The sequence below is a fragment of the Chironomus tepperi genome, unplaced genomic scaffold, assembly GCF_022539635.2.
Source record: "Chironomus tepperi strain 1889 unplaced genomic scaffold, CSIRO-AGI_Ctep_v1 contig_364, whole genome shotgun sequence".
NCBI lineage: Eukaryota > Metazoa > Arthropoda > Insecta > Diptera > Chironomidae > Chironomus > Chironomus tepperi.
The window spans coordinates 2,356,324-2,383,972 of NW_027226486.1; the positions used below are offsets into that span (position 1 = coordinate 2,356,324).

Sequence of the window (27,649 nt, forward strand, 5' to 3'; positions counted from 1 at the left end):
GTTGAAATTTTTTGAATACCAAAAAACCGTTAAAATGATAAATAGAATTAAAGCTCCAGAAAGATATTTCAACACTTCCATAATGTGCTCCATCACTCAACATGCATCACTTAATATCCTGAAATCAAAAATGTATATAAAGCTATAAATAACATCACTATAATTAGAAATTACAAAATCACACTTTTGGATGATTACTGTAAGAGCATTTTTCACTATTTCTCTCTCAGTTCATACATCCATGCTAGCGAAGATCATCAATTATCTCTGATTTGAATAATCTCCATCGCGTGAGCTGTATATTTACTTATGAATGTGCGGAAAAACATGACAATAAAAGTTGATTGTTTAAATGCCTGTAAAACTAGTAATAATTAGTCCAGGAGTAATTAAATCTGTAATTTTTCAATTTATTAACCACCCACGCAGAATGTCTCTAATTAATTTTTAGTGTCAATTAAACGAAAATTGCTCTAAAAAATTGTTTTAAGTGCCAATTTCTGCTATTTTCGCTCAAAATGTTTACAATGCATTGTGGAATAATCGAAAACGCAATGAAAGCGATTATCTATAGATATATAGCACTTAAAATTTCATGATTCAATTTCTGAAATAAATTTGGGGGTCCTAGGTTTGAATAAAAGCTATTTTGAATCAATTGAGTTCAAAATGAGATCAAATTTTGAACTTAACTGGTTTGAATTTGAACTTTAACTGTAATTTCTTCTCAAAACAGTTCAAATTGAAAACAAATTTCATAAAATTCCCAATTATTCAAACCGAAGACTTCCCAATAAAAGATAATTATGACCCGACCCCACCCTCATGCCTGAAAAAAGTGAATATAATGATAGACACACATTTCTTTGCAATCGAAACTAAAGTAAAGAATGTTTATTGGCGTTTCTCATTCAATATATACTTTTAACGTCGGAAGAACAGGCTTGTATCTTCTATCTGAAAAATGAAAATTAATGAAATATCAGAATGAACAAAAATATGTATTTAATAGCACACTCCCACTCTCGAAACTGAAAACAAAAGCAATGTGCTTGCATAGCTTTAATAAAGGAAGAATAAAAACGGAAAAGTAAAGAAAACTGATCCTTAATAAGTCAAGCATAAGAATGGCAAGCAAAACTCATTTATCATCACTCGTTTTGTGTGCTTTGTGTCAATAATACAAATGAAAATTCGATTTTTATCAACAAATGAGACGGGAAATTAAATGGAAAGCTTTCCGGTGATTAGAAAGCTTGTTTATGGATGGAAAAGTCTTGTTTGAAAAATAACGGCTTTCAAAATTTTGAAATTTTTGAACTTCAACCGTTTTGAGTTCAAATTTTGAATGTTTTGAACTTAAAGCATTGTTGAGTTCAGTATTTGAACTTAAAGCTCTGTTGAGTTCAAATTCTGAACTTAAATCAGCGTGGAGCTCAATTTCAAATTCAAAAAAGCCTAATATTTAAATTTAAGTCATAAAATCGAATAAATAATTTGATAATAATGTGAAAAATGAAAATTATAAATAAGAGCAAACTTAGCATGCAGCATAATAAAGACCAAACTCTCAAAATGCCAATGAATTATTTAAGAATATTTTTTTTTTTATTATTTTTCAAATTAACAAATTGAAATAAAACATTAAAGAGCAAATAATGTTTTTAAATTTTTTAAATAAGTTAATTTATCTTAATACTGAAGTATTTTAAATAAGGAGAAACAAACAATAAGAGAACAAATTTAATCATAAAGTTCTGCTAAAATTAATTATAATTTTTTTTTATAAAACTATATGTGGACGTGAAGTTTTAAGTGCAATGATTATCAAAATACTATAAATTTGTTTTGATTATAAGTAATATGCATTATTATTGTTTGACAAACATATATTAATTTAAAGCAGTTAATTAATGCAATTAAAAAAAACGATGAATAAAATATTATAATTTATAAATTAATAATGTTTAATAACAAATTGTTAATTATGCTTTCATTTCTAATTGATCATTTTCTTTTAATTTCCAACATTTTTCGTTGATCTTTAATAAAGTACGTTAATAATATTAACATGAAATTAATATATAGTTTATGCTTAAATTGTTGCATTAACAAATCAAATTATGTAACGCGTGAGTTGCTAGCTTTGTGGTCAATTAAGTTTGTAAGAATTTTTAACGATTTATCATAATTTGAATTTTAACGGATGTTCAAAATTTAAATTTTTATCGGTTTTTAAAGTTCAAATTCTTGAAAGTCGTTCGAATTCAAATTTTCAATCGCCGGTAATTTTAATTTTAAAAATTGTCATCATTTAAATTTCAAAATGACGTTAAAAAATCAAATTTCAAAAAACCGTTAAAACTTAAAAGATTCTTAAAAATTCAATTCATTCACAAAGCACAAACTAATATAGATGCTATAAATTACTTCCTGATTAATTAAATTAATAAATATTATTTTTTCATCAATAAAAAATCATAAGAAAATATGCAGCCAAAAAAAAAAGCAATTTAGGTGTGAAAAAATGCATTTTGGTTCCAAGCAAAAACTTGCAAAAAAGCTCAATAAATATTATAAAAAATAAACATAAAACTGTGTATAAAAATGCTCAACAAGAATACTTTTTTTATATAAGAATCTCAAACATCTCTGATTATTTAATTCTTCGGCCAGTCAACGTTGTTGGAGATAGTGGAATCGTTGTGGATGATGATGATTTTTTTGGTAGATTATGACAAAAAGGCAATTTACGCAACATGCTTGGTGATTCAGACAAGTCTGATTGTTGTCGTTGCGTAATATGGTGATGTAGCCAATCTTTACAATATTATTAATTACATTGATATTATAATTTGCAAGAATATCCACGAATGAGTAAGATAAGGGATAGAGGGATGACAGAAAGAAGAAGAAAAGAAGAAAATAGGAAGAAAAAAAGTTAAGAACCGAATCAAGTTATTTTCGGGAGCTTGCATTACTAGAACTATTTTTAACGGAATTTCTACTGTGTTGCGTGTGATGATGATCTATCAATGCTGCTGCTGTAATTGTTCCTGATTGTATTGATACGCTGCTGTGACTGCTCATTACTGGACTGTATATCTTTGTCATGAATTCCTCAAACGTTTTACTTTCTTTGTGACGGGAAGCAACAGTTTCAAGTGATCGATTTCGTTCCTCGTAGCTATATAGATTAATTATTTATTAACAAACAAGCCATAAAAAAGCTTCATTGATATACTCACAATTGCTGATAGAAAGGCATAGCATATCTTTTTGCACGACTCGCATTAATTGCTGATGACCGCACTAAACTAGCTAAATTCGTTCCACTAACAACCATTTCATCACATATCGGTCCAAACCAAGGTACATCAGGCTTTCTATTAACTGACACTCTAAACAAGCCACTTTTTAGTGGATAAATCACAATTAAGACGTCACAAAACTCTGTTGGCAAAATATCACGTCGATAATCCCTATTATGTTCACTCCACACAATATGTACTTCATCATTTCCTAAATGCCTTGTTTTATTTAAAATTGCTTCATGTGTATCGGAAGGAATGCGTGTTGAAACATGGAAAATAACTTCTAAGAATGGAGTTGCATAATAAGGAGCTGTTTGACCACATCCTTGTCTTGGTAAGCCACCCAAAAATCCATGATGTGTCTCAAGTTCAATCTCCCATCCTAATGCTGATACAAACATTTCATATGTGCTGCTACCGGACGAGTTTCTGTGGGAATTAGTGAAAAATCCGTTAGAAATAATTTTTAAATTTCAGCAAAGTTCAAATTTTGAACTTTAAATTTAAATATTTGGTAGCCGTTATAAAATAAGTCAAGCTTACCTGAGAATGCTGTTCTTATCCTCCTGTCCACTTGCTACGTAAATAACTGCCATTTTATGTGTTTCTCTACATTTTTGTGCATCTAAATTCCTCAATTCTCTCAGTAACTTATCAGTTCTATTAAGCAGATATGTTCGCTTCCTTCGTTCCCATCCCGACAGTCCAAATTGATTGAATAAAAGACGTCCAAAATGGAATATTTGAGGCTCATTCTTTGTTCTTGTTGATTCATAACGATTTTCACTTCTTGCACTTGTATTTGTTGATCTAATAGTGATGTCATCGCCAATTGATGCAAAATCAAGACTACTGCTGTTATAAAAATCACTTGTTGTGCTTGACAAGTCGATTGATTGATTTTTTCTCGATACATAGTCTGATTCCATTGCTCGTTGATTTAATAATATTGCAATTGTTTGAGCTTCAAGATTAGCACCAAGTGGCGACGGTCCAGCGACATTTAATGATTGATTGGATGCTTCAAGACATTCTGGGCTAGAATGGCCAATGAATTGAAGTAAATCATCAAGTTGATCCAAGTCTGGAGCAATATCCTTGAAAATTGGAAGTTGATGAGCTGGTCTATGCCTCAAAGTATGTCTTGGCTGTAAAAGTCCGACTGTAGATATCATTGGATCTAATGAAATGCCAATATTGTTCCTAGTGCTGTAGATTTTTGATCTTGAGGCATCAAAGTCTACTTCATCACTTTCTTCTGTATAGATTCTTGGTTCACAGAATATCAAGGATGCATCCCAACATGCTTTTCCATTCAAATCTCTCATAATCATCCTAACTTGCTTATTTGCTGTAATCAGTCCATTTGCTGAAGCCAATTTTAATGTTGGAAGTTCAATAAATGATGCAACAAGTTCAGAACTGAGCATTAAAACTTGCATGTTTGGTGCTGTAATAACCTGTGATGCATACATTTCAATGCTACTCTCACGCTGTATCTCTCTAGATCCGTTAATCATATCATCATGTTCATCAACTAAGGAACTAAGTCGTGTAGCACCGATACCAAGCGGAAAATGTGATATATTCGTCACTAAATGCATTGCAACAGTTTTTGCACATAATTGTATAGAATTTTTACATTGCTGGATTGTCTCCTGAGTTTGATAATTTGCTTCTGTATTACATTGTTCTCTGACGTCATCAATTGTTATTGTCATATCGAAATCATCATCAATTTTATACATCATCTTGTCACTTGTATGCTTATCCGTTGAAATTCGATGTAAAACTCTAAATATCATAGCCAATAAAGGCTCTTGCTCGTCGCTTGCTTGCTCCATTAATATATGTACTGGAAATGCCATACACAATTCACCAAGGCACAATAACATTGACGTTAATACGTTTTTATCACATTCTTTTGGATTTGGAATGTTTTGAATTTCTAAAGAATAACAAAGAGCTTCAATTATTAATCCTGAGAGCTTTCCAATTCTTGCCAATTCCATGCCTTTTTCTGAGCATAATCTTAATGTTTCACATGCTATTCTTGAAATAACTCGATGCTTAAACTGTAATGCTTGTAAGATCACTTGAAATGCTTCAAATAATCGTGGATTTGTTTTTGTTGCTTTTGATGTTATGCTGACCTTCTTTCCTGCATTATTGTTATTATTTTCTAGTCCTGGATTAGTCAAATTCTGGATGATCCACTTGCCGAGAGATGTTATAGCAATGGAACGAGCTTTTGCTGTTGGTTCTCGTCGTGCACATCGTAGAACAATGTTAAGGACATGTTCCTGTAAATCTGGACATTCCATTAAGTCAATATGAGGCTCTGATGGTTGTAATACAGGCCCTGGAAGTGATGTTTTTGGAAAACAAAGTAATGATCCAAGTAAGCTTATTGCTTCAGCACGCGGACCTTTAACATCCAATGAAGTCAAAACCATTGTACAGGCATGAGTTAAATCTAAATAAAGCAGTGAATGACCTGGCATCAAAAGACTTAAAAACCTCGAACCTCCTAAATATTTTAAAGCTGTTGCTGCCATTTGTCGATTCTCACCAGTTAATGATTTATGTAATGCATGATAAAATAATGGCAATTGATCGCCAGTCAAGCATGAATTCCTTGCTATCATACAAATTAATTGCATTGCATAAACTTTACCTAATTGATATTGTGAATCTAGAGTTAAAGCTCCATAGCACCATGGTAAAACAATTGCAACTGGAGGAACTAATGATGGCGGATTTGGTGTACTTTGATTATCACTCGATATTCCTTGATTTAATTTGATTTTAATTAAACTTTCCGTAATATTAACCAAATAACGAAAAACTTCAGCATGTAATTTTGGATTTAAAATCTTATTAACATCACCAAGAGCACCTAACATTCGTCTCCACATAATACATGCTACATCTGGTAGCCAGCCTTTACACGTTCCTCCCGCCAATATTGATTTTCTATCTAAATTCTCATCATGTGTCTCAAGAGAGCTTGAATCACCGCCACTTGCTATTGCGTCTATTGCATGTGGTGAATCTTTAATTGAATTTCCATCTAATCCCGATGATGCTGTTGGAGATGGCGACCGAGATTCTCGATAACTTTCATTGTCATCGCCTTTTTGTCTTATTGAATCTAATGATAATGCTCGTCTCAGTGTGCCTTGATCACCACAATTTGATATTTTTGACATATTTAATGTTTCCATGCTAACGCTCATCTGTTGTGATAGATTGTTCATTTTTGATAAAGTCTGTTCAATACTGACTGGAAGTTCTTGAACCTGTAATTGTATGAGAAATAACGGTTGAAAATTATTTGAAAAATAACGGTCGAGTTAATTTTGAAATTTAAAACCATACAAATGTTTCAAAATTCAAAACTCTACAATTGCTATTGTAAGGTTCATACCTGATTAACCTTCATCCGACGACGAGCTCTCGACTTTCGATATGTCGTTGCCAGACTTCCTTCACTATAGCTTCTATTTAGCAATGGTGTACCTGCAATGTGCCTCAAAATTGGCTGTGTTGTTCGTGGCTCCTGATTTTCATCACGTTTACTAATCATTGAATTTGTTGTTGGTGTCGTCTGCTGATTCTCGGTACTTGCTTGTGAATTTTGCCATACATTTGTTGATGTCACTCCAACACGACGTCGTTTACCTTTTTGTTCAGCAAGTCGATCAAGTGGCAAATCTTGAAGATTTAAATTGTACACTTGACGAGCAAGTACGCGCGTTAATGTCTGCATTGTCTTGTCCCATTCAACAATAAGCTCCTCTCGATGAGTTAATGACGATAATACTTTGAGGAATTTATCCCACATTGATGAATGGACATTAACATTTGTATGTGCACGAATCCAGGTCACAATTAATGTCTGAAATATTGGCTGTGCTAGTCGTCCGCCGAGATTATTTCGTTTAGCATTTGGAGGTGCTTGAGCTAGTATAACTGATGTAATTTGTAGTAAAACCATTAACAGCTGTTCCCAGGTCTTTCCTTCCATTTTTGTCTTCATCACCATTGTCCGATAAATGTTTAAGACCCGCTTACAAATCTCTGTTTGTTCATCTAATGGTGTTGTTGCTTCCTCTTTGGATTTAGATGGTAAATATGTATTTAAATGTGATGTCGAAACCATGAATACATTAACGGCATTAGTGACGAAAACTTGTAGGACGTTCTGCATTCCAGCACGTATTGATAAATTATCTTTAGATATTGCACCGATATATGAGTCTGTTCTTAATCGTTGACTTCGACTTGAGCTTGATTCTAGTGATGAATTTGCACTGTCTGATTCATTTTCTAATAGAAATGGAGGTGGCGTATTGGAACTCATCCATTCACGATAAGTACTAATTGATATTTTCATTGCATCAATGCTGGCTCTGGATGAGAAACTAAGCAAGAATGCCTGACGATAAACTTCATTAACAAAATTAACTGTATCTCGATTTGAGTACAAGACATCCTTAACAATTTGTGCTTGTGTATATCCAATATGTCTCAAATTTGACACTAAACTTGCTTGATCTGGAATATCGTCAAAAATAATGTGATGATGTTCCATTTTATTCAGCACATGACGATCATTTGTGTGCTTTGAGATCCAATTGATTAATACTACGACACATGGACTCATTAGCTCTTCACGCTTGGATATTGTCCTCATGTAAGGTAAATCCATTTTTGGTTCATAAATTGATGCTGAATTGTCAAAATTTGGACAGAAAACAGGCAAATAAACTTCACGAAATCGTTCAAGTAGGAAATGAAAGCCTTTAAAATGTCGTTGGATGTTATTGTCACTCCATTTTAGACATCCAGTTGATTGAACCATTGCTTCAAGTACAATTTCAAGTCCATCTTTTGGATCTGGTGTTACAGTTCGTTCATTTGATGCTGGAAGAATTAATGGTGTTATGTCTGGTGCTTTTGTTGGTTGATCATGAAATACTGACTGTCCAGTCTCAATACTTCGGAAATTTGGATGATTTGACAAGTCATGTAATGTTTCTTTGATTGGAACTTCACTAGTTGGTGACACAGTCTGTGGTCCTTGTTTATTTTTCTGTGGAATTGTCAAACCTGGAACTAGCTCATTAAACATCGCATGTGCTTCCTCAGGCGCACCATGTTCAGATATTCCTAAAGCTTGATACCACATTAGAAAATATCGAACGCCTTCCTTCCTTAATTTTGTGCTGTTTCCATGGTGAAGTAATTTCATTAAAATTCGACTTGTTGAGTGACATTGCCATCGTTTCGCAATTAGTTCCGGCAGTAAGTGAATTACTTTTCCGAGTAACCATATTGAACCATCTAATTCCTCTCGATGTGCCTTGTGAACTAAAAATACACAAACATTTTATGGATATTATTTTTGTTTCGAATGTTCTGCATTGCTACTTAATACAAGCGATTAATTTTGAAGGGAATAATAATAATAGAAAATTTTGAAGTTCAAAAATTGAACTTTGATATTTTTTGAATTTTTCGAAAAATTTGAAATTTTTGGAGATCAAAAAATGAACTTTGAATTTTTTGGGGATCAAAATTTGAACTTAAAGGGTTTGAATTTTAGAAAATCGTTAAAACTTAAAGAAAGGTTTAAAATGCATGAGATTGGAAATAAAACGAAAATCATAACGTGTGTCAACATGAGATAAAAAAATATAAAGCGAGAATAAGCAATACCAATCTATTTATCATACGTAAAAAATAAATAAACGCAGCCTATTGACTTGATTAGTCACCAAAAAAGGCAAACGAAACCAACACACTTTTTGTTTATTTCAACTCAAGTCCAAAAAGACTTACCAAGGTGGAATGATAATTCTTTTAACACATGCAATTTTTTGTATTTGTACAATAAAAAAAATATATAAACAGTAGAGAAAAGAATTGAACGTTAGTTATTGAATTATTATATTGTATTTATTAAACTGCACCTAATCTTAGTTAGTTCTTACCTCGTTGCTTTAAATTAGTTTCGGCTTGCACAAAGGTCTCGTGTAATATGTAAAAGATATGACTGTAATTGGCCTCAAAAAATGATTTTGCTTCATCGCTATCCACATGATCTGTTTTAAAAAAATATATATATAAAATAGAGAATAATTGAAGAAGCTACAATCAAAAAAATTCATGTGTAAATATGCACAGAAAGAAAATGTAGAGAGCAGAGCTTTAGTTGGGAAATTAGTAACTGTTAAATGCTTTATAGTGTGAGTAATTTACAATTAGACGTCTTTCCAAATGATGTGATTATCGCCGAATTGTTATTAAATATATAAATTTATGTCATCTCCAGTTGAACTTTCAGTCGTGATCGATAATGTCCCAATGCATACACATGACGATGATCACGGGAACAATATTGAGTAAAAGATTTTTGGTGACGTCATTTTTGCATGAGACTAAAAATTATGCAAAATTCCAGATTCTTTTAAAATCTCCCAATTTCCTCAATTATTCTGATATATATCACTTAATAAACATTCTTGGTACCCAATTAACTCACCAATTATCGTCTTAATGTGCTTTAAACGTGAAAATACTTCTTTTTTCTGATCCTGGACTTTCTGTGTTGACTTTTTAATGATTTCTGATGTTTGAGGCTTTTTCGTAAACATTTCTTCTGATTTTTAATTTGTAAGCACTACACTAATTATATTTCACATTTTTATTTCTATAACTTTATCCTTCTATTCATATTTTTTAATTAATTTACATTTTTTAACTTTTTACTGCTTTTACTGTTTTCTTTTCGTTTCTTTTGAGCATATTCGTTGGATAATCAGTGCTTATTTTAGTCGGCATATTGTCTGTGCTGACTGGATTTAAGACCGTTAATCTATGGCCATGTGACTGGACTATTATTTATCAACTGTCATTTAAATTTTGAATTTTAATCGGTTATTTTTGAACTTTTACCGGTTTTTTGAATTTTTTAAATTTTGACCGGTTTAAAATTTTACAATTATCACAAATTCTCAATTTCAGAGGCACATTAAGTGATACGAAGATGATTTACTGCCATATACCATCATTAAGTACCTAAATCACAAACCAAAACAATGCAAATACGCTCTAATCACGGTCAACTGAGATTTATGCAACTTTTTTGAAATAATAGAGGCAGTTGTGAATTTTGAGCAGGTTACACGTGATATTTTGCGCTGTAAACAAAAGAATCATCAGATTATAAATTATTAATTTATCTACATTAAATCGACGATTTACACGAAAAGTAAGTGACGAATTGATACATAATTAACAACATTCGACTAACAAACTACAGAACAATACATTACTCATGGAAATATGATAAAGAAATTATCTTTTACTTTGGCAATTTTTTCAACATATTTTGCATTTCGGTAAATTCCCTAAATCTTCTTCTTTATTATCTTTTTTATTAATTAATCTATTTTTAGTTGGTACTGGATCGGCAGAAAGTACAATAACTCAAGGAGTTTAAAGAATCGCCGAGTATTATTTTTTGGTCCGTCATCGACAATTGGACTGGAATTAGTGAAGGAATTATCCAGTAGACAAGCCGAACTAGTAATTGCGTCATCTAGTCCGGAAATTTCTGAAGAGATTTTACAAAACTCATTTTTTGAGTCAAACGTCTCAGTTCATTTAATTGACTTTACTCGTCTACATAGTATTAACGAGTTTTGTGATAAATTAATCAAGGAAGGCAAACCAATTGACATTTTTATTGGAAGTGCTGAAATCTACAATCAACCGCCTGAATTAACTGAAGATCAAGTGGATATAACATTTCAAGTCAATTATCTGTCACATTTCTTGGCTATTCTTAAATTATCTCAATTAATTAAGAGATCCAGGAATGGTCGAGTGATTTTCATCTCATCAGGCTGCCACAAACTTGTTGATCGAGTCCCAAAAAAAGAATTTCATCAATTATATAAAGACACACCAGAATTAAGGAAGCAAGCCTACGACTACAGCAAATTGTGCTTAGTATTATTCGCTTGGAAATTATCAAATCTCATTTCATCACCAAATCTTACTGTATCCTGCGTAGATCCAGGAAAATTCTCAGATAATTTAATTCATCAAGTAATCTTAAAGTCACCGTCGGAAGCTATTCAAGGAATCTTGTTTGCGATCTTATCAGACAAAAGACCTCCGTTTTACATCGAGGATATCGAAGAATCATTTAATTATAATAAGCTTGGAAGTAACTATCTATTAGCCGATATACTATGGACACTCAGCAGGAAATTGTGCGAAAAAAATCGTTTGATGTCAACAAGCACTTAATTGACAAAGTATGGGAAGATAAAGAGAAGGGACTTAGGAAGGAAGTGATAAATTTTCGATATTTGACAATAGTTAGAGCATCTGAATTGTCAAAATGTCTTGTGGATATTTTGGAAATTCAGAATCTTGACAGGAGCAAGTACAAGACAAATTATATTTTGGAAGAGAATATTGGAAATGAATTATGGATTAATATTGGAGATGCAGTTACACCAATTGACTGCTATGTTGAGGAGTTCTTAAAGAATATGCTTACAAATGAGACAAGCAAGTGCTTCATCGAAACAAAATCATCAGGAACAATTGGATTCACAATGAGATTGAAGAGAATCGAGTTTGGTGGATATTATTTTGAACAGAAAGCAAGCACAATGTATGAACTGGCTAAGCACTATAAAGACAACGGTGTTAAAATGTTTAAAGACTATCCATTATTCGCACATAATTATTTTAATCTTGCTGCAAAATGTCTTCTATCCTTTAATGCATTTGATGATATTGAGGATGTTCTTAAGGACTGTAATTTAAAGAAGAAGGACTTCGAAGAATTGCTTCAAAATATTTACTCCAATGTTGCTGCATGCTTAATTAAACAAAATAGATATGATGAGATTATTCCAATTATGGAATACACGAAGAAGCAGGAAAAGCCATCAGAGAAGGCAATTTATCGACTTGCTACGGCCTATTTACAGACTAACAATTACGATGAAGCGTTGAAAACTATTTCACGTGTTGATTATAAAGGAAATAAGGAATTAATGCATTTAATGAATACAATTCAGCAGCATCGCAAGGAAGGAAAGGATAAAGATTCGCAGATGGCTAAGAAAATGCTATTTGGTTAAAAAATTAAGAATGAAAGTATTTGAATAAAGATTTACCTAATTAAACACAAAGCTTACTGATTTATTAATTTAGTTTAATTCTCAAAAAATGAAACTTTCCAAAAATTAACGGTTTTTAGAAATTTGAATTATTGGCGGGAAAAACTCAACTTCCACGGAAACTTTGGGTTGTAACGTTTTATTTTTGTGTTATTTATTGCTAATATTTCAATTTATTTAATTTTATTAGTTTTAAGCATTTTTGCTGCATATATTAAGATGGATACACCACAAGAATCAAGAAGAAAGAGTGCACGTTTAAGGCAATCAGTTAATTATGTTGAATCTCCACAAAATTCGCCACATCCATCAACTTCAAAAAAAGACACAAAAGGTAACTTAATTAATACGCCGAAAACACCAAAGAGAGATGTCCAAAAAGATGAGGAAACCAAAACACCAAGTAGACGTTCAAGAAAAGCCACTGTTGAAGATCCTGAGAATTTCTCACCGAAAAAATTAAGGAACAATAGAACCCCATCTGCAAAATCATTAGAAAGTATTGTTGATGAAAATTCACCGACAATAAATCAATTGGATTCAACAAAACGAAAATCGTTGAGAACTAAAACACCGAATAAGAAGTTTGAAGACTTTGATACGTCAATGACTTCAAGAAGTCGAAAGTCTGATGTTGCTAAACAGGAGGAATCAATAGAAGTTATAGATGTGGATGATTCAAGCAGCGATGAAAGTGATGATAAAGAAAATGTGGTCACAAAACCAACGACACTGTTTGATGAGGAACAAGATGTGGAAGGAGAGAAGCTGTATTCATTTAAAACACCTAAAAAGAAGGATGCTATGAGTAATTTAGCTAATTTGACTCCAAAAACACCTCGACATCATGATCCAAATAAAACTACGCCTCGTACACCAAAAAATTCACGGATTGCTGATATCCAGAAGACTCCAACATCACGGCCATCAGCTGGGAAATGTACGAAGACACCGAGACATGTCAGGGACGAGATTAAAAAGAGTAAGCACCTTATGCTTTATAAGATCCAGTAACTGGAACCGTTTTTAAGAATAACCGATTCAATCGGTTATACAATTTGAATATAAATTGACCGCTAATTTTTTTATTTATTTTAGAGCTCTACAAAGTCAAATATCAAGAGTCTGAAGATGAAGGCGATTTTTCACCTGACGAGAGTGACTTTGAGCCATCATCATCATCAGCATCGTCAGATGAATCAGAATCTGAAAAGGAAGAAGAGGCTCCACCTAAAAAAGCTCAATCAGTAGCCGCAAGAGTATTAAAAACTCCATCAGTAGCAACATCAACAGTCTCAGGGAGAGCAACAAGAGCAAGCACACGAAATAAAACATCAGATTATCAATATGTGTTGCAATCTGATGATTTCTTCTCGACACAAACTGCTAAATCTAAAACATCTGATCACACATTGGATAAATTAAAGAATCCTCGTCTACCTCATGATAAACTAATTAAATTATTGTCTGAAATGGAAATAAGTAAGGAACATGCACAGGCTGTAAAGGAAATGAATGAAGAATACAAAGCTTATTTTAATAAGTGGATGATTCTGTTTGATCAAGGATTCACGGTTCTATTGCACGGATTAGGATCAAAAAGAAATTTACTTCATGCATTTCATCAAGAAAAGCTGTCAAAGGAGCATGTTCTCGTTGTTAATGGCTTTTTCCCAAGTTTAACAATTAAGGATATTTTAGAAAATATTGCTAATGATTTGCTTGACTTATCAGCAAGCACTGGAAATCATCATGAGACTGTTAATATGATTGAAGAGGAAATGAGGCTTATTCCTGCACTTCGTATTTATTTAATTATTCATAATCTCGATGGACTGATGCTGAGAAATGATAAAGCTCAAAGTGTTCTTAGTCGACTGGCCAGCATTAAGAATATACACATGATTGTCTCAATAGACCATATCAATGCTCCGTTGTGTAAGTTAATTGATACATTTCATTTTATCTATAAATCTTATAAATTATGATTTTTTAGTGTGGAACAACACAAAATTGAGTAACTATAATTTCATATGGTTCGATGTCACCTCATTTTTGCCTTATATGGATGAAACAGCATATGAGAACTCATTATTAATCAATAATACTGGATCATTGGAATTGTCGTCAATGAAGAGTGTCTTTATGTCACTTACAAGTAATGCTAAAGGAATTTACATGCTTCTTGTAAAATATCAGATCAAAAACACTTCAAATCAGAATTATCAAGGCATGATATTTAAAGATTTATACTCAGCATGTCGTGAAGCCTTTTTGGTCTCATCGGATATTGCATTGAGAGCTCAATTGACTGAATTTTTGGATCACAAATTGGCACGAATGAAGAGAGGTGTGGACGGTGCTGAGTACATTACGATTCCTATTAAAAATCAGCTGCTTCAGAAATTCATGAATGAACAAAATTGAATAATTTTAAGTTAATAAAAGTTTGATACAACGACATTAATATTTTTGAATTTTTTAATTTATTTTTGTGAGAAAATGAGGTTAATAATGCACTTTGTCTGACTGTCTACAGGAAGAAAAGATTCAATTTTAAAATAAACGTTTGGTTGCTAAATTTTAAACAATTTCAGACAATTGCGCAAGAATCGCTAAAAAATGCGTTTTAGTCACTAGCTGAACAGCACGAGGCCTTTTTAAATTTTGACGCGAATAAAATTGTCGGAATGATGCGGAAAAGTGGATTTAAAATATATTTAAAAAATTAATTAATTTAACTAGATTACAGTGTTTTAATTACAGAAACTTAATTGCTTTGAACTAAAAAATTTGTAGTGATTTAGTTAACTTTGAAAAAGATCCAAAAAATCCGCATTGAAGACGATAATTTTGCAATTTTAGTGAAAAGTTTTTCAAAATAGAAATAAAAAAGTTAATTATAGAACATTTAGAGGACATAATTGATATCAATATTGATAAGATTTAGTTATTAAATATCTTAAGTTATCAAAAAGTGTAAAAAATAATCCAGAACAGTGAAAATCGAAGGAAAATTGAAGGAATAAAGAAAATTTCAAGGTGAGTGATTTTATTGGAAAATTTATGTCTAAATTTCCTAATTTTCCACAAGTCCAACAACAACAAATGCCTCGTAAGACGTAAATTTATATTATATATTATCCAAAAAAGACGACAATTAAAGATCCCGCAATAATTAAATAAGTTTATTTGCTCTGTCTACTAAAATAATTTTTTTTTTCTCGCACAGACGAGTTCATTGACCATTTAAATTAATAGGAATAGCTTAACACATTCATTCGACACAATCATCAATGCCCTTGAACTTTATCACTAATCTGTTCTGCTGTTAATTACTATAAATTACCAATATTACATAAATTAATTAATTCATGTGGTTATGTTGAGTTTCCATTTTTATAGGCATTTTTTTTTTATTGAGTTACTGCTCACATTAAACAAGAATTTGAGAACAAATGTATATATATATATTTTTTTGCCGATGGCCTGGATTTATAGCAAATGAAAAAATTTCATACATACTCATTCGAGTGTTTAAAAAGAACAGAACAGAAGTGCTACGTGTGATCCAAATGTGTAGCAGAAAAAAATGTTCAGGACACTCAAAATATAACAATTTACAGTTAGAGTTCAATCTTCTTGTATCTTCTCTCGCATCGTTTATTGATATGTTCGAGATATTCTATGAGAATGCTGAGAGTTGGCGTGACTGAGAACAAACTACTAATTGACCGTTAATCACATTATTTATGGATAAATATATCTTACTGGATGTAGTCAATACACGCACTCTAGATCAATAGCCATGATTGAATGATTTTTTTTTAGTGTAGATTATCGATGCCAAATTGAGAATCTCGCACTATACTTTCTAACATCCATCCTTGATCTCGTTATTTTTTTTTCATACTCAGACACAATGCTCAGACCTTTTTTTGATGCATGCAACCGTGTGAATGGAGAGAATTATTTTATTTGTATCGATGTTACCTAGCCACAATACATTTTTTGTCTGTGGTGACTGATAACTTTCAAACGGTAGATTATTATTATTATTTTGTTATTTAACATACTTGCTTATTTTATCGGGAGCGGCTTCTTATTAAGGACAATATTTGCTCAATTCATTCTTTTTATTTCCTTTTCTTTTCTCCGATGTGAGCTGTATAATTTCTCATACACTTTGTTATTTTGTGTGATATTGTATTGGGTTTTACGTTTTTCTATTTACACAACTGTCATGGAAACTATTGAGACTGAATGACGATGATGCAAAAAATAAAGTAAGTCGCAAATTATGACAGAAACGATGCCGCATGTTTCATGCTGCTGCTGCTGATAGATATGTGTGACTATGATAATAAAAAATGATATTTTTAGAATTATCTGTAAAGGGTAGTGTGCTCAATAATGGAAAATTGTGTAATTTTGTGTGGTTCGGACAGAGGACAGTGGATCAGTGGTGGGCAACCTTATGTTTTTCGCGGTCTGTGGCTTGACCGAAACCGCACAAGACATGCAACTCATCACACACGCGATACGATAGTGTCGCACATTGGTGTGCCACGACACACATGTTGCGCATCACTGCAGTAGATAATAACAGTATGTAGCTTTATGCACGGTTGTCGATGCAAATTGAAATTAATATTCCTTGAAAATTGTTAAATAGATTATGCAAAAACTATCGAGTGTCCAATAGCCATTTACCCTAAAATTCTCAATTTTAAATCTCACAGTCAAAAGCATTTCCCATACACGATGTCTCGTACTCATTTTCATCTTAATTTCGTCATTCATTTGAATCATGTACAAGCGATCCTATATATTTTAAATAAGTAATTAAATAAGTATTTATATGAATCTCAATTTAAAATCTCGGTATAGTGTAACTAATTTATGGATTCAATTAAGAGTCTTTAGCAACTTTGCTTACTTCTCATATATGCAAAAAAATATAAAATACAATAATATTAAATGTAACTTACCATTTTATAAAATAATTAAATCTGCTTGTTGAACTAAATCGTAAATTGCTCCAATTGCAATTTTACAGAAAATAAAATAATAACACAGCAATGAAGAACGTTGAGTGCTTATGACATTTTCAGGTGGGTTCAGCAAACAAAAAAAAATTTTTTTTATTTCATAATTTTTATTGTACATATAAATACGGCTTGTGTCTAGAGATAGTCTTTACAGATTGTAATTGCAATGATACATCTGTGACTTTAAAGGTTTTTTTAAGTAACTTTGAAGAATCTACACGTTTTGAGGATTATGACATCGAAAAAGATCTTAAAATATCATGTTTGTGGCTTTGGGATTTAAATTTATGAAATAATTTAGATCTGATTTAAATCTTGACATAATTTTAACAATTGAGCAGTAAATTACTCAATTTAAAGGTTGACTATCTGTTTGTAGTTCCAAGGAGTGGCTCTGTCACTGCTGTGTCGACTCGTTGACGACATGATGTTAAGGCACCTTGATGGCAAACAGTTAAGGTGCTCTGATGGCTGTTCTTGACTCTTTTACCGCTTAAAATGGAATTTGCTACGATTCGGGCTTCCATTGTCTAGTTCAAGGATGATTCACACATTGAATCATAGCTTTCAATAAATTAGGCCACTCTTTAGACTTGATGAAACCAAACATTCCAATATGGGCTTAATTAGTCATCCATTTAATACTTGATCAGCTTCGTGACTTTTCCTTTCGTTCTTTACTGTCTTGTATCACTGTGAGATCCATGATGGTCTAAATCAGTTGATGTCTGATACTGGCTCTATCGCTAGCTGCCCTTATCCAACTGTCATTACCTTCGTTCATTAAACACTCAATATTTCCTGGATATTCTAAAATCCTTAAATATGAATAGTCAATAATATCCAAAATTGTCCATAAAAATCACATTCCTAACCACCATCTAGCCTGCCTTCCTACACAGTCAACATACATACTCAATTCTTAATTCTTAATCACCTGACAGCCACGCCAATCTCATAACATGTCAAAACTTTTTAAGTAAAGGTTTGCCACCGGTAATAATGCAAAGTAATTTGCATGAATAATGCTACAGCAATTGATTTCATGCATTAAAAGAGGAGGACAGTGTGCCTGTATATTTCATAATTGTTTCATTAGAAGTTGAAACTTTTCCTTTTGTCTATTTGTTCTGCTGTATTAGGTTACATTCAGTAATATTATAGAAAAAAGTAAATTTTTTGCTAAATCAACAACACAAGATATATGATTAATAAAAATAAAATAGTCAATGCCTCATTGAGTCTAAATTGGAACGAAGAATTAAGTTTCCTATCGCAAGCGTCACGAAATAAAAAAAAAAAAAAAATAAATGAAAATGAAAGAAAAGAAAATAATTTTTATTAAAATGGAATGATGATGAATCGAGGGGATTTATGAACTTTCTTTACTGTGCTTACCTAAAAACATACATTCATAATAAAATAGGTGCATTAAATCAGTCGTAAATGCGCACACATGTTAAACACGCATAGAATTCTTTTTGTTGTATCCTTGTGAAAGGAAATCGAGGAAAATAGAAAAAAAGCCCTTTTTTCTAGGTCGCATGACCTTATTTCTATCTACTTTTTTATTATTATCATTGTCGGTTCTCATATATCATTATGAAAGGGTTTCTATTTATTTAATACATTTTGAGGAACTGCCGAATTATTTGATGAGAAATTTCTTTTTTTCATTCAACTGGATATGTTTATGGCTGTTTATTGCCTATTAGTTATTTCCGGTAAACATTTCGTGACAATTTTTGGCATAAAGAATTAGTGTTATCGCTACATTTTGTGGTTTTGTCGAGTTTAATCTTATCTACAAACAAAATTAACACGAATGTTCTTTTTAGATTAGTTTCAAAACATTTAATTCGCAACTGTAAATGACATTTGGAAAGGAGATGAGCACTTTAGTACTGTGTGACACTATTAAACCAGTTCTGCGACACACCAGTGTGTTCTTTAAGGTTTGGACCATAGCATAACACTAAGGTCTCACTGCCAACAATGCGGCGAACAGTATTTTCACCAAAAAGGATCTGAATCCGCCGTCACGGTGCCGTCAGGGATACTTCGAGTCCAACCGTTGCGACACAGTGGTGCCCAAGAGAACGTCGTCTGCTGTTCGGGCAATATATGCATCTGAGTCGAACAGGTTGCGATTATCTGAACATAAACTTGACATATGTAAAACATTCCATTAAATGTCAAGTTTCTAACTAGACATATGGTCATCTAGTCGCACCCTGTTCCGCTCTGGGTGGTTTACTGTGCCGCATTCTTCGAAAAACTTGAGAATCATTAAGGAATTCAAGACCTCAATCTCAAACCCCTATTAATACGCCCGTAATACATTAAATCATAGCTTATCTATTACCAAAATATTAATTAAAATCATTATGAATTGATCATAGGACGGCAACAACCCTCCTTAATTCGTTAAATTAAATCGACCATACTTTAAAATTAAAAGAGATTCATCGGCACAGATATACACAATTTTAATGAAAAAGCTCTATTCGGTTAATTAACAATAGATCATCTGAATAACGTTATTAAATATTTTGTTGGAGTGCAGAGGTGTGTCATTACAAGACCTGTAGAATTTTGTTGCGGGAAAAAAGCATAAAAGAGTAATATGGAAATGAATTGAACAACCGGGTGACCTCTTTTTTAATGTATATCCAATAGTGTAAGCTTTAATGCCCTTTATTAATTTTATTATTGCTGCATTGTACATAAAAGTATTTTTAATTTGATAAATTTTATTTTTAGCGTAAAACTGTGAATATTTATCTCTATTTTTAATTTATTAGTTGAGGAAACCGCACTAGAAATAAAACGGCACTTAAACTTGAGAGCTACATGATTTTTTCTCTCGCCCTTAAACATTGCCGATCCCTTGAGAGTCTTGAATTGTGCAAAAAAAGCCCTGAACAAAAAAATCACATTTAAATATACACAAATTAATGCAAGTTTCAAAGTTTTTAGCGCATTTTTATGATTGTATGCAATGTGAACATTTGAATGTTTTTCCTTGTCACATATTCTCATTTTCTACTCTCTATGTAGCATGTCGATACTTTTTTTTTTTGTTAAAACTTTTTCAATCTGTTTTCTCATTGCAACTCTGTTTTGTCGTGAAACTGAGGTCAATTACATTTTTCTCGAGTATGTACAAAAAATTGACATTAAAATAACTAATGAAAATTGAGAGATGAAATAAAAGCATTCACTTGACATGAATTTTTCTCCTTTTTATATTATTATTTTTTAAAAATAAATAATTTTCAATTGAAGAAATTAATCTGATTTACAAGTTGGTCGATTGATCAACAAGGGACTGTCCATTTATTATGTTACAGAACAGTGTTGTCCAAACTGTGTGTTGCGATACACTAGACATTAATGTGACGACACACCAGTCTGGAACTAATGTGTCGACACCCTAGTATGACACTAATGTGACAATACACGAGTGTGGCATTAATGTGTAAATACACTAGTGTGGGGCTAATGTGACGACACACCAGTCTGGCACTAATGTGTCGATACACTAGTGTGACACTAATGTGTCGATACACTAGTGTAGGGCTAATGTGTCGATACATTAGTGTGTCGCATGTCGTATGACAGAACCACCAAGGTGTGTCGTGTCACAGTATCACAACATTAGTGTTTAATAGAATCAAGCTCACGCATAAGGAAGGTTGGGGAACGTAATAAATAAACAGTCTTTAAGATGTAAAATCCAATGCGACAAAAGAAATAAATTATGGTCACATTAATAATTATATTAAATCTTTTTTTTCTGGATCAAATATTATAATTTAGCACAACATTCATTAAAAATGGAAACTGAGTAGAGACGACGACTAGGGAAATTGCAATAGAATAACTAAATCCGATCACATTTCTCTATGAGAAAAGAATAAAATATTATAAAATGATGTAAATCTCTTGCCTTACTAAAGAGCTAAATGCAACATGCAATGTAATTTTATTTTATTGGGGATTTGAAGAACAAAATAGAGAAGCAAAACTAAATGTAGATACAGGGAATGGAATAGAATCTGTTTTTAGAGCTCTATTTTCATAGTAAGAAAGCATAGTGAGTATGAAGAAAAATGAGATTTTTTTTTTTGTATTCGAATAACTAAGAATCTAATGTACAAAGAGGAGAAAAATGAGAAAGAAAAAAGAAAAGAAGAAATAAAAACTCATTATTTAGGTCGTATACGAAAAGAAAATGTGGCTGTAAGAAGCCACATGAGTTTATATTTTGAGTTAAGATGAAGCAAGTGAAAAATGGAATTTCGTGCATTTTTCACATATATGGGACGCAGTTAAAGGGAATGGTTTTGGTGAATATGTCAGGGATGAGCTAGGTTGTTGTGGATTTGACAAAAGAGAAATCCCTGAGACTGATCTCTATCCATGGAAGGGGTAAGGCTAGATTGAAGTCAATCTACTTCCTCTCCTTCCTCCACGTGTTCCTTTTTTGACAAAATTCTTCAATTTCCTATAGATCAACACAGTTTTTCATAATAAAAACCTCAAAAACCCATCCAAAACTCCCATCTCAAAACCATTCTATCAACGCCACTGTTGCGCAACATATCATCATTTAGTAAAATATTTCCATTCCAAATTGCGTCTACAAAAAAAATGAAACTAATCCAAAACCGTTAATTTCTCTCTCAACAAGCTCTATAAGAATATATTATCAAACTGACATCATAAATCTAACTCAATTGTCGATAAAAAATTTGTGTTACATTCTCTCGTATATTTGTGTATAGTCGTCACCACTAACAACATCTTTAGATTCTTTTTTTTTAAGTATGTAGAAATATGAGTTCTTTACGGGGTCACAAGATTACATCATTAAATGAAATGCGGGAGCACTTCTTTCATCATCACATTGGAAACAATATTTCGGTTATGTATGTAGATCAAATGTGGTACAAATGAAATATATTTAATTGTGATATATGAATCATATTTCAAAGAATTTATGTCCGTCATCGGCACAGTGATGTTCGCTGGATGTCTGTTTTCTAAATGATGTCATATTAATTGATTTATTTAGAATTATCAGATGTGAAAAATATTTTATTTTATTTTTATAGAAAATTGAGGAATTAGATTGAATTTATTAATAGTTTATAAACAATGTCCAACTATAAAATGTGCTGATATTTAGTAACAAAGAAGATTATTTTCATACGAAATATCGAGACTATGAATACATATTTTTACATTCAATTAAACGGAAAATTCCGACTACATTGTTATCATTAGTCATTGACATGTGCACACTGCAACATTGTATTCACATTCTTACCTCGATGGCCGTACATATCAACCATGTGATCCATGGCCATGTTAGTTTTCAGTCTGACTCTCGTTTTGGGTTTCTTAGCGTTTGGTTTAAGGGTGTTGGCTTGCTAGGCCTCATTGTGCGGCTTGGATTGACGATCTCTATCGCGCGAAGGTTTTTGATGTGGTTAGACTAAGTGAAGTTCGTGACTGCATATGTTCCGCATTCGCACACTTTACGGAAACCATTATTCATATTCAATCATATTAAATTTGAAAAAATGTTTGCTTTCTTTGGACACGGGACATAGGGACCAACTATAATTCAGTGAATAAATTATGAAACATTATTCCAATTTGCAAAGTGTTGTGTTACTTCTTGTAAACATTTCTAATTATGTTATAGTACACTTATTAATAATATTGGATTCAACAAATGATCAGCAAATGACTAAGCATAATTATTTAAATAAATAAGGTTTATTTACTATGCACACTTGCCTTTGTTAATGAATTTATTGAGCTCACAATTCCGTATATTAGTAAATAATATTTTTTTGATGACTTTTTAAATTAATTAGGCTAAATTACGTCAGAATTTAATTGAGGAAATAAAAAAGTGCATATCACGAAATATTTTAAGGTTTTTTCATGCACAAAATTTTCAATTTAAATTCAAAAATATTTTTTTTTTGCTTTTTGCTGCTCTAAATTCATAAAATATTATTCAATTAACACATTTTTATATGCATAAATATTTGGCTTTTGATTCGGATAAATAACCAGAACATCTGATAAGAAGTTTATTTGTATTTTTATTTAATTTCGTTACTCTTTTGTTAATTTTGTGTTGCTTGCCCTTTATTCATTGTAATATACGGCATTATACATATTCACATTATCATTATTTTGCACCATTTGTTTGCAACCGCAAATGCCCTATATTTTTTTACACATGCATGACTGCTCTATTAATTGTGAGAAAAAAAATCTCATTAATGTATGTGATATTTGCTAATTGATTATAAGGTTTATATTTATTGATTTAAATGATTATGGAGTTTGAATTGAAGGTACAGGAATTTGTTCTAGATTAGAATTCAAGGAGTGATATTTTGAATGAGATTTCAGTTGGATACACTAGGGACCAGGGACGAAGTCAGAACGGGGCTTTAGGGGGTCAGAGGTCACCTTCGAGCAGTGACTATGACCCTTCAACAAAGGTTTTCTGTCTGAGCCACTTCTGGGTTGTCAACGGAGTATTTAATTCCCCGGTTTTTCGAGACAAAACCCCAAAATTTCTCCCAAATTCTAACTACATCCCAGTTCTATACATATTCAAATTCCTTCTTATCAATCCTAAACTCTTCAACATACATTCCATTTAAAAGTAATAAATTTCAATGTTATTTTTCCCCCATAAAAAATGTTTTTAACCAATAAAGATACAGAAAAGGATAAACGATTAAAATGAATGTATTGAAGATGTTCAACAACATTTTATTCGGGTCAATGAATTTCTAGTTCGAGCTCACACACTTTTTTTACAGTCTGATTCGATTAAGGAAATGTGAAAATGTAGAAAATTTTTTTTTTTCCTAAATTAACATAAATTTGAATGTGTTAAAGAACTTTTTAATAATCATTTCAAGCTATCTAGCTATTATGATGAATATTCAATACCCATAGGTATTTAATTCAATTATTATTTCATGCTTCTAAATAGAATTAGGTCAAAATTACCTCGTATCAATTCTCACATGCTTATCCTTGCAATGAATTGTTAATAACTTTTCCACAATTGTATGCTGAAATGTCCTTAATATCCGTTATAAATTGCCATCAAAAAAAAACCTTATTAAATTATTCAAACTCGATACATCAATCAAAAGTGTTTATGTCAGACACACACAATGCATAATAACATAGTCACAATTGGTATGGAAACTTTTTACGTGATTATCATTATTAATCGAATTGCGTAGATTAATTTACACGCATTGTTATAATTAGAAATTGAGTATGTATGTTGTATTTATGGAATAGAAAATTTGAGTTTATGTTTATAAATAGAATCTTTGATGTAGGAGCTGCTTAATTAGATTAAATAGTTTATATAGTTAAGTAACAATTCCCGAGCGACATGATACAGCCGAAAAAGTGGGTCGAAATCATTCGTCACGAGGTCGTTAGGGCAACTATGCGTCTTCCTGTTGCGGTAACGTTGCGTTGCCTAGTGAACAAGTTGTGTTGTTCGGGAATTATGTAAGGCATTTTTTGACACAAAATCCAATTAGATAAAAATCATAATCTTAATGATCTCATAATAATAATCACCTGTATACACAACTAGCACTTCATTGGGTCATTTAATTAATTTAATGATTTTTTTCTCTCTTTTTCTCGCTCACTAAGCTTTTTATGTTGAAGGTAAAAAAAATGATTTCAATTGATTTGAGATCATGGCTCTTATAAAAAATGAATTGAGAAGCTGTGTAGAAAAGTGAATGCATTAATATTTTGGCATTTAAAAAAAAAAAACAACAACGAAGAAAATGAACGTGAGCGATTCACATTGAATTCAATTATGCAATCCACGTTTATGGCAGCAACATGCTCAAAACAAGCATATTTAAAAGTTTCCAAAAATATAATAAATTGTACACAAAAAAAAAATATAGTAATCAATTTCTTTATGTGTCAATAGGAAACCTTATTTGAATTAAAATACGACGATTTTTTTTATGTGTTACGCTTTTCTTTGGGGGGAAATCAAAATTCGTATATTTACACGTATTTGAAGAGGAAAGAAGAAAAAAAAAAGAAAATGAGATCAAGGACATGCTGTATGTTGACAAAAAAGTAGAAATATTCTAATTTTGTTGATATACAATAAAGTACGTACTTAAATGCCTATGCTGATGATGACGTCGTTTTGACCCATATACGAATTTTCTGTTATGCTCATTCATTGTCGAAATAATAAATCGTATATCACATTGAAGCTAGATTATTTGTGATGAGATAAGCGGAGATAAACCTTGTAGTCGATTTATATATACACAAAAATAGCTTGTAATGTTTCCTCTTCTATGAATAATATTTTGAAGGTATTAGAACTCGTTTTGGATGGCATATCCATTTTCATAAGATATCAATGAATGATGTACGCATAAAAGTAGGAAATGAATATGATAAGGTCGAAAACATATTTGGCAATCGAAGATCATGATTCATTAAGCATATATGTAGATATAAAAATGATTCAATTTTCATCAAAAAAATATAAAAGAAAACTAGACGACGCATGTGGGTCAATTCGTTCATTCTCTCTGCATGTCGTCTTCAAATCTAGGCTCATATCTATTATATATAATTTATCTCATCACACAGTGGCTTATGGGTTGCTGTGCAAGATCGAATTGGTACAAAGTAATTTGTAACAATTTCGACGACAATCAAAACTCTTTTTTTTATGTGCGTTATACATTTGATGTTTGCACAGGATGCGATACTGTTAATTGATATTGCGGTATAATATCTAAAAATAGTCTAAAGTGGAATTATGTTGTAGCTTGAAGAGAGACACAAGCTTGCTATATTGGCCTTGACTGGAAGGGCGTTGGTGCTCCTAGAGCAACATGGCGTAGGACGGTAATGAAGGAATGTCAGTTAGATGTCATAACTGAGAATTTGTACAAACTTTGGAATTCGACCAGCAACAGAGACTGATAAAACACATTTTGTAACAACCTAGACTCCAAATCAGAGCATAATTCCAATAAGTAATGTCTAAAAATCGACAAAAAGTCCTTTTACTTCTTTAACAGCCACAAAACATTAATATTTACATTCTCATTTTGAATAGCATCGTTTTGACCTCAATAACATTTCCTAGTATATTTGGTTATGTTACGCACATATATGACCATGTTGCTATGTGTGTTTATTTATTCTTTTTCGGAGAATGCTTTCAAAAATTATATCGTCAAAAAAATATTATTATTATCCTTGATAATGTGGCTTTTAATATGACATGTAGTAACAATGAAGGCGCACATTGTTAATGTATTATTAAAAAAAGCTTTTTAGATCATGAGGTTAAGGTCATTTTCTTGATATTAATTTGGATTATATACTGTATTTTTTTTCGTGGATTATAATGAGATTGTGGTTAACTTTCTAAAGAACGTGGAACTTTCTACTGTATAAATTATCGTTATACATTTAAGACATCCAGAATGAAAAATCATGAAACATTTAAATGCCATTATGATATTTTTCTATTAACATATTTTATACATCCAGTATGACTAAGTCAACTTTTTCGCATTGCCAAAAAAAAAAAAAAAATCGCGAACGAGGCCTACAATAAACTTCAAAGTTATTTTATTTTTGACGTCCATGATTAAAATGATCTCGAGATTGCTTACTTTGAAGCTTGTGAATGAAACAACGAAAAAAAAAAAAAATTGTAAAATGTGGTCAATGTCTTCTGAATTAGTTCTCAATGATGCTGGCAATGCTAGCTTAATATATGCTATAGTTATATAGATTTTTATTGTGTTTATTTTTGATGTTGGCGAAATGGCATCCGAGAAGCACAGAATGCTTGATTGGGCATCGTTAATTCGCCGTTGTATTCACTTTTAGAACAGTAGTGGGTAATCTGTGTGTCGCATCACACTAGTGTGTCGCACAACATTTTCGGAAATGCCATAAACCGTATGTCGCGTCTGGTTTCAGTCGAGGCTTATCAACA

At 31.8% G+C, this 27,649-nt stretch overlaps 5 protein-coding genes across 7 annotated transcripts in view; 3 read left to right on the forward strand and 2 right to left on the reverse strand.

Moving 5' to 3' along the window:
• Positions 1-27,649, reverse strand: part of LOC139095554 (uncharacterized) — a 132,974-nt gene that overhangs the window by 3,879 nt on the left and 101,446 nt on the right. The gene's annotated exons all lie outside the window — the stretch shown is intronic.
• LOC139095547 (probable Rho GTPase-activating protein CG5521) lies at positions 862-10,118 on the reverse strand. 2 transcript variants are annotated; one of them, XM_070646930.1, is made up of 9 exons: positions 9,865-10,118; positions 9,314-9,424; positions 9,162-9,179; positions 6,745-8,690; positions 3,858-6,616; positions 3,249-3,743; positions 2,982-3,187; positions 2,625-2,820; positions 862-957 (listed from the first exon to the last, which is right to left on the reverse strand). In XM_070646930.1, exons 1-8 carry the CDS (start codon positions 9,974-9,976, stop codon positions 2,657-2,659), a joined length of 5,811 nt encoding a protein of 1,936 aa, XP_070503031.1. In that variant the 5' UTR covers positions 9,977-10,118; the 3' UTR covers positions 862-957; positions 2,625-2,656. The 2 variants fall into 2 exon arrangements, with proteins under 2 accessions (XP_070503031.1, XP_070503032.1); XM_070646931.1 differs by lacking the exons at positions 862-957; positions 9,162-9,179 and having other exon boundaries at positions 1,932-2,820.
• Bdbt (Bride of doubletime) lies at positions 9,415-12,538 on the forward strand. 2 transcript variants are annotated; one of them, XM_070646940.1, is made up of 3 exons: positions 9,415-9,568; positions 10,347-10,723; positions 10,781-12,538. In XM_070646940.1, the coding sequence occupies exon 3, from the start codon at positions 11,582-11,584 to the stop codon at positions 12,485-12,487; it is 906 nt and encodes a 301-aa protein (XP_070503041.1). In that variant the 5' UTR covers positions 9,415-9,568; positions 10,347-10,723; positions 10,781-11,581; the 3' UTR covers positions 12,488-12,538. The 2 variants fall into 2 exon arrangements, with proteins under 2 accessions (XP_070503041.1, XP_070503042.1); XM_070646941.1 differs by having other exon boundaries at positions 10,347-10,593.
• On the forward strand, positions 12,669-14,993 carry Orc2 (origin recognition complex subunit 2). Its single transcript, XM_070646661.1, has 3 exons — positions 12,669-13,508; positions 13,625-14,464; positions 14,523-14,993. Exons 1-3 carry the CDS (start codon positions 12,746-12,748, stop codon positions 14,951-14,953), a joined length of 2,034 nt encoding a protein of 677 aa, XP_070502762.1. The 5' UTR covers positions 12,669-12,745; the 3' UTR covers positions 14,954-14,993.
• rdx (BTB/POZ and MATH domain-containing protein rdx) overlaps positions 15,337-27,649 on the forward strand; it is a 79,046-nt gene continuing 66,733 nt past the window's right edge. The window contains exon 1 of the mRNA XM_070646555.1: positions 15,337-15,568. The gene's annotated coding sequence lies outside the window, so the exon portion shown is untranslated. The remainder of the gene's footprint in view (positions 15,569-27,649) is intronic.

What these genes read in the sequence shown, in the direction of transcription:
- LOC139095547 (XM_070646930.1), bottom strand. Translation starts at nt 9,976, where the DNA reads ATGTTTACGAAAAAGCCTCAAACATCAGAAATCATTAAAAAGTCAACA. An exon ending in GTCGGATGAAGGTTAATCAG is followed by an intron (nt 6,617 to 6,744) that starts GTATGAACCTTA and finishes ATACAATTACAG; the next exon opens with GTTCAAGAACTTCCAGTCAG. An exon ending in ATGCCTTTCTATCAGCAATT is followed by an intron (nt 3,188 to 3,248) that starts GTGAGTATATCA and finishes TAATCTATATAG; the next exon opens with CTACGAGGAACGAAATCGAT.
- Bdbt (XM_070646940.1), top strand. Translation starts at nt 11,582, where the DNA reads ATGGACACTCAGCAGGAAATTGTGCGAAAAAAATCGTTTGATGTCAAC.
- Orc2 (XM_070646661.1), top strand. Translation starts at nt 12,746, where the DNA reads ATGGATACACCACAAGAATCAAGAAGAAAGAGTGCACGTTTAAGGCAA. An exon ending in CAGGGACGAGATTAAAAAGA is followed by an intron (nt 13,509 to 13,624) that starts GTAAGCACCTTA and finishes TATTTATTTTAG; the next exon opens with AGCTCTACAAAGTCAAATAT. An exon ending in CCATATCAATGCTCCGTTGT is followed by an intron (nt 14,465 to 14,522) that starts GTAAGTTAATTG and finishes ATGATTTTTTAG; the next exon opens with TGTGGAACAACACAAAATTG.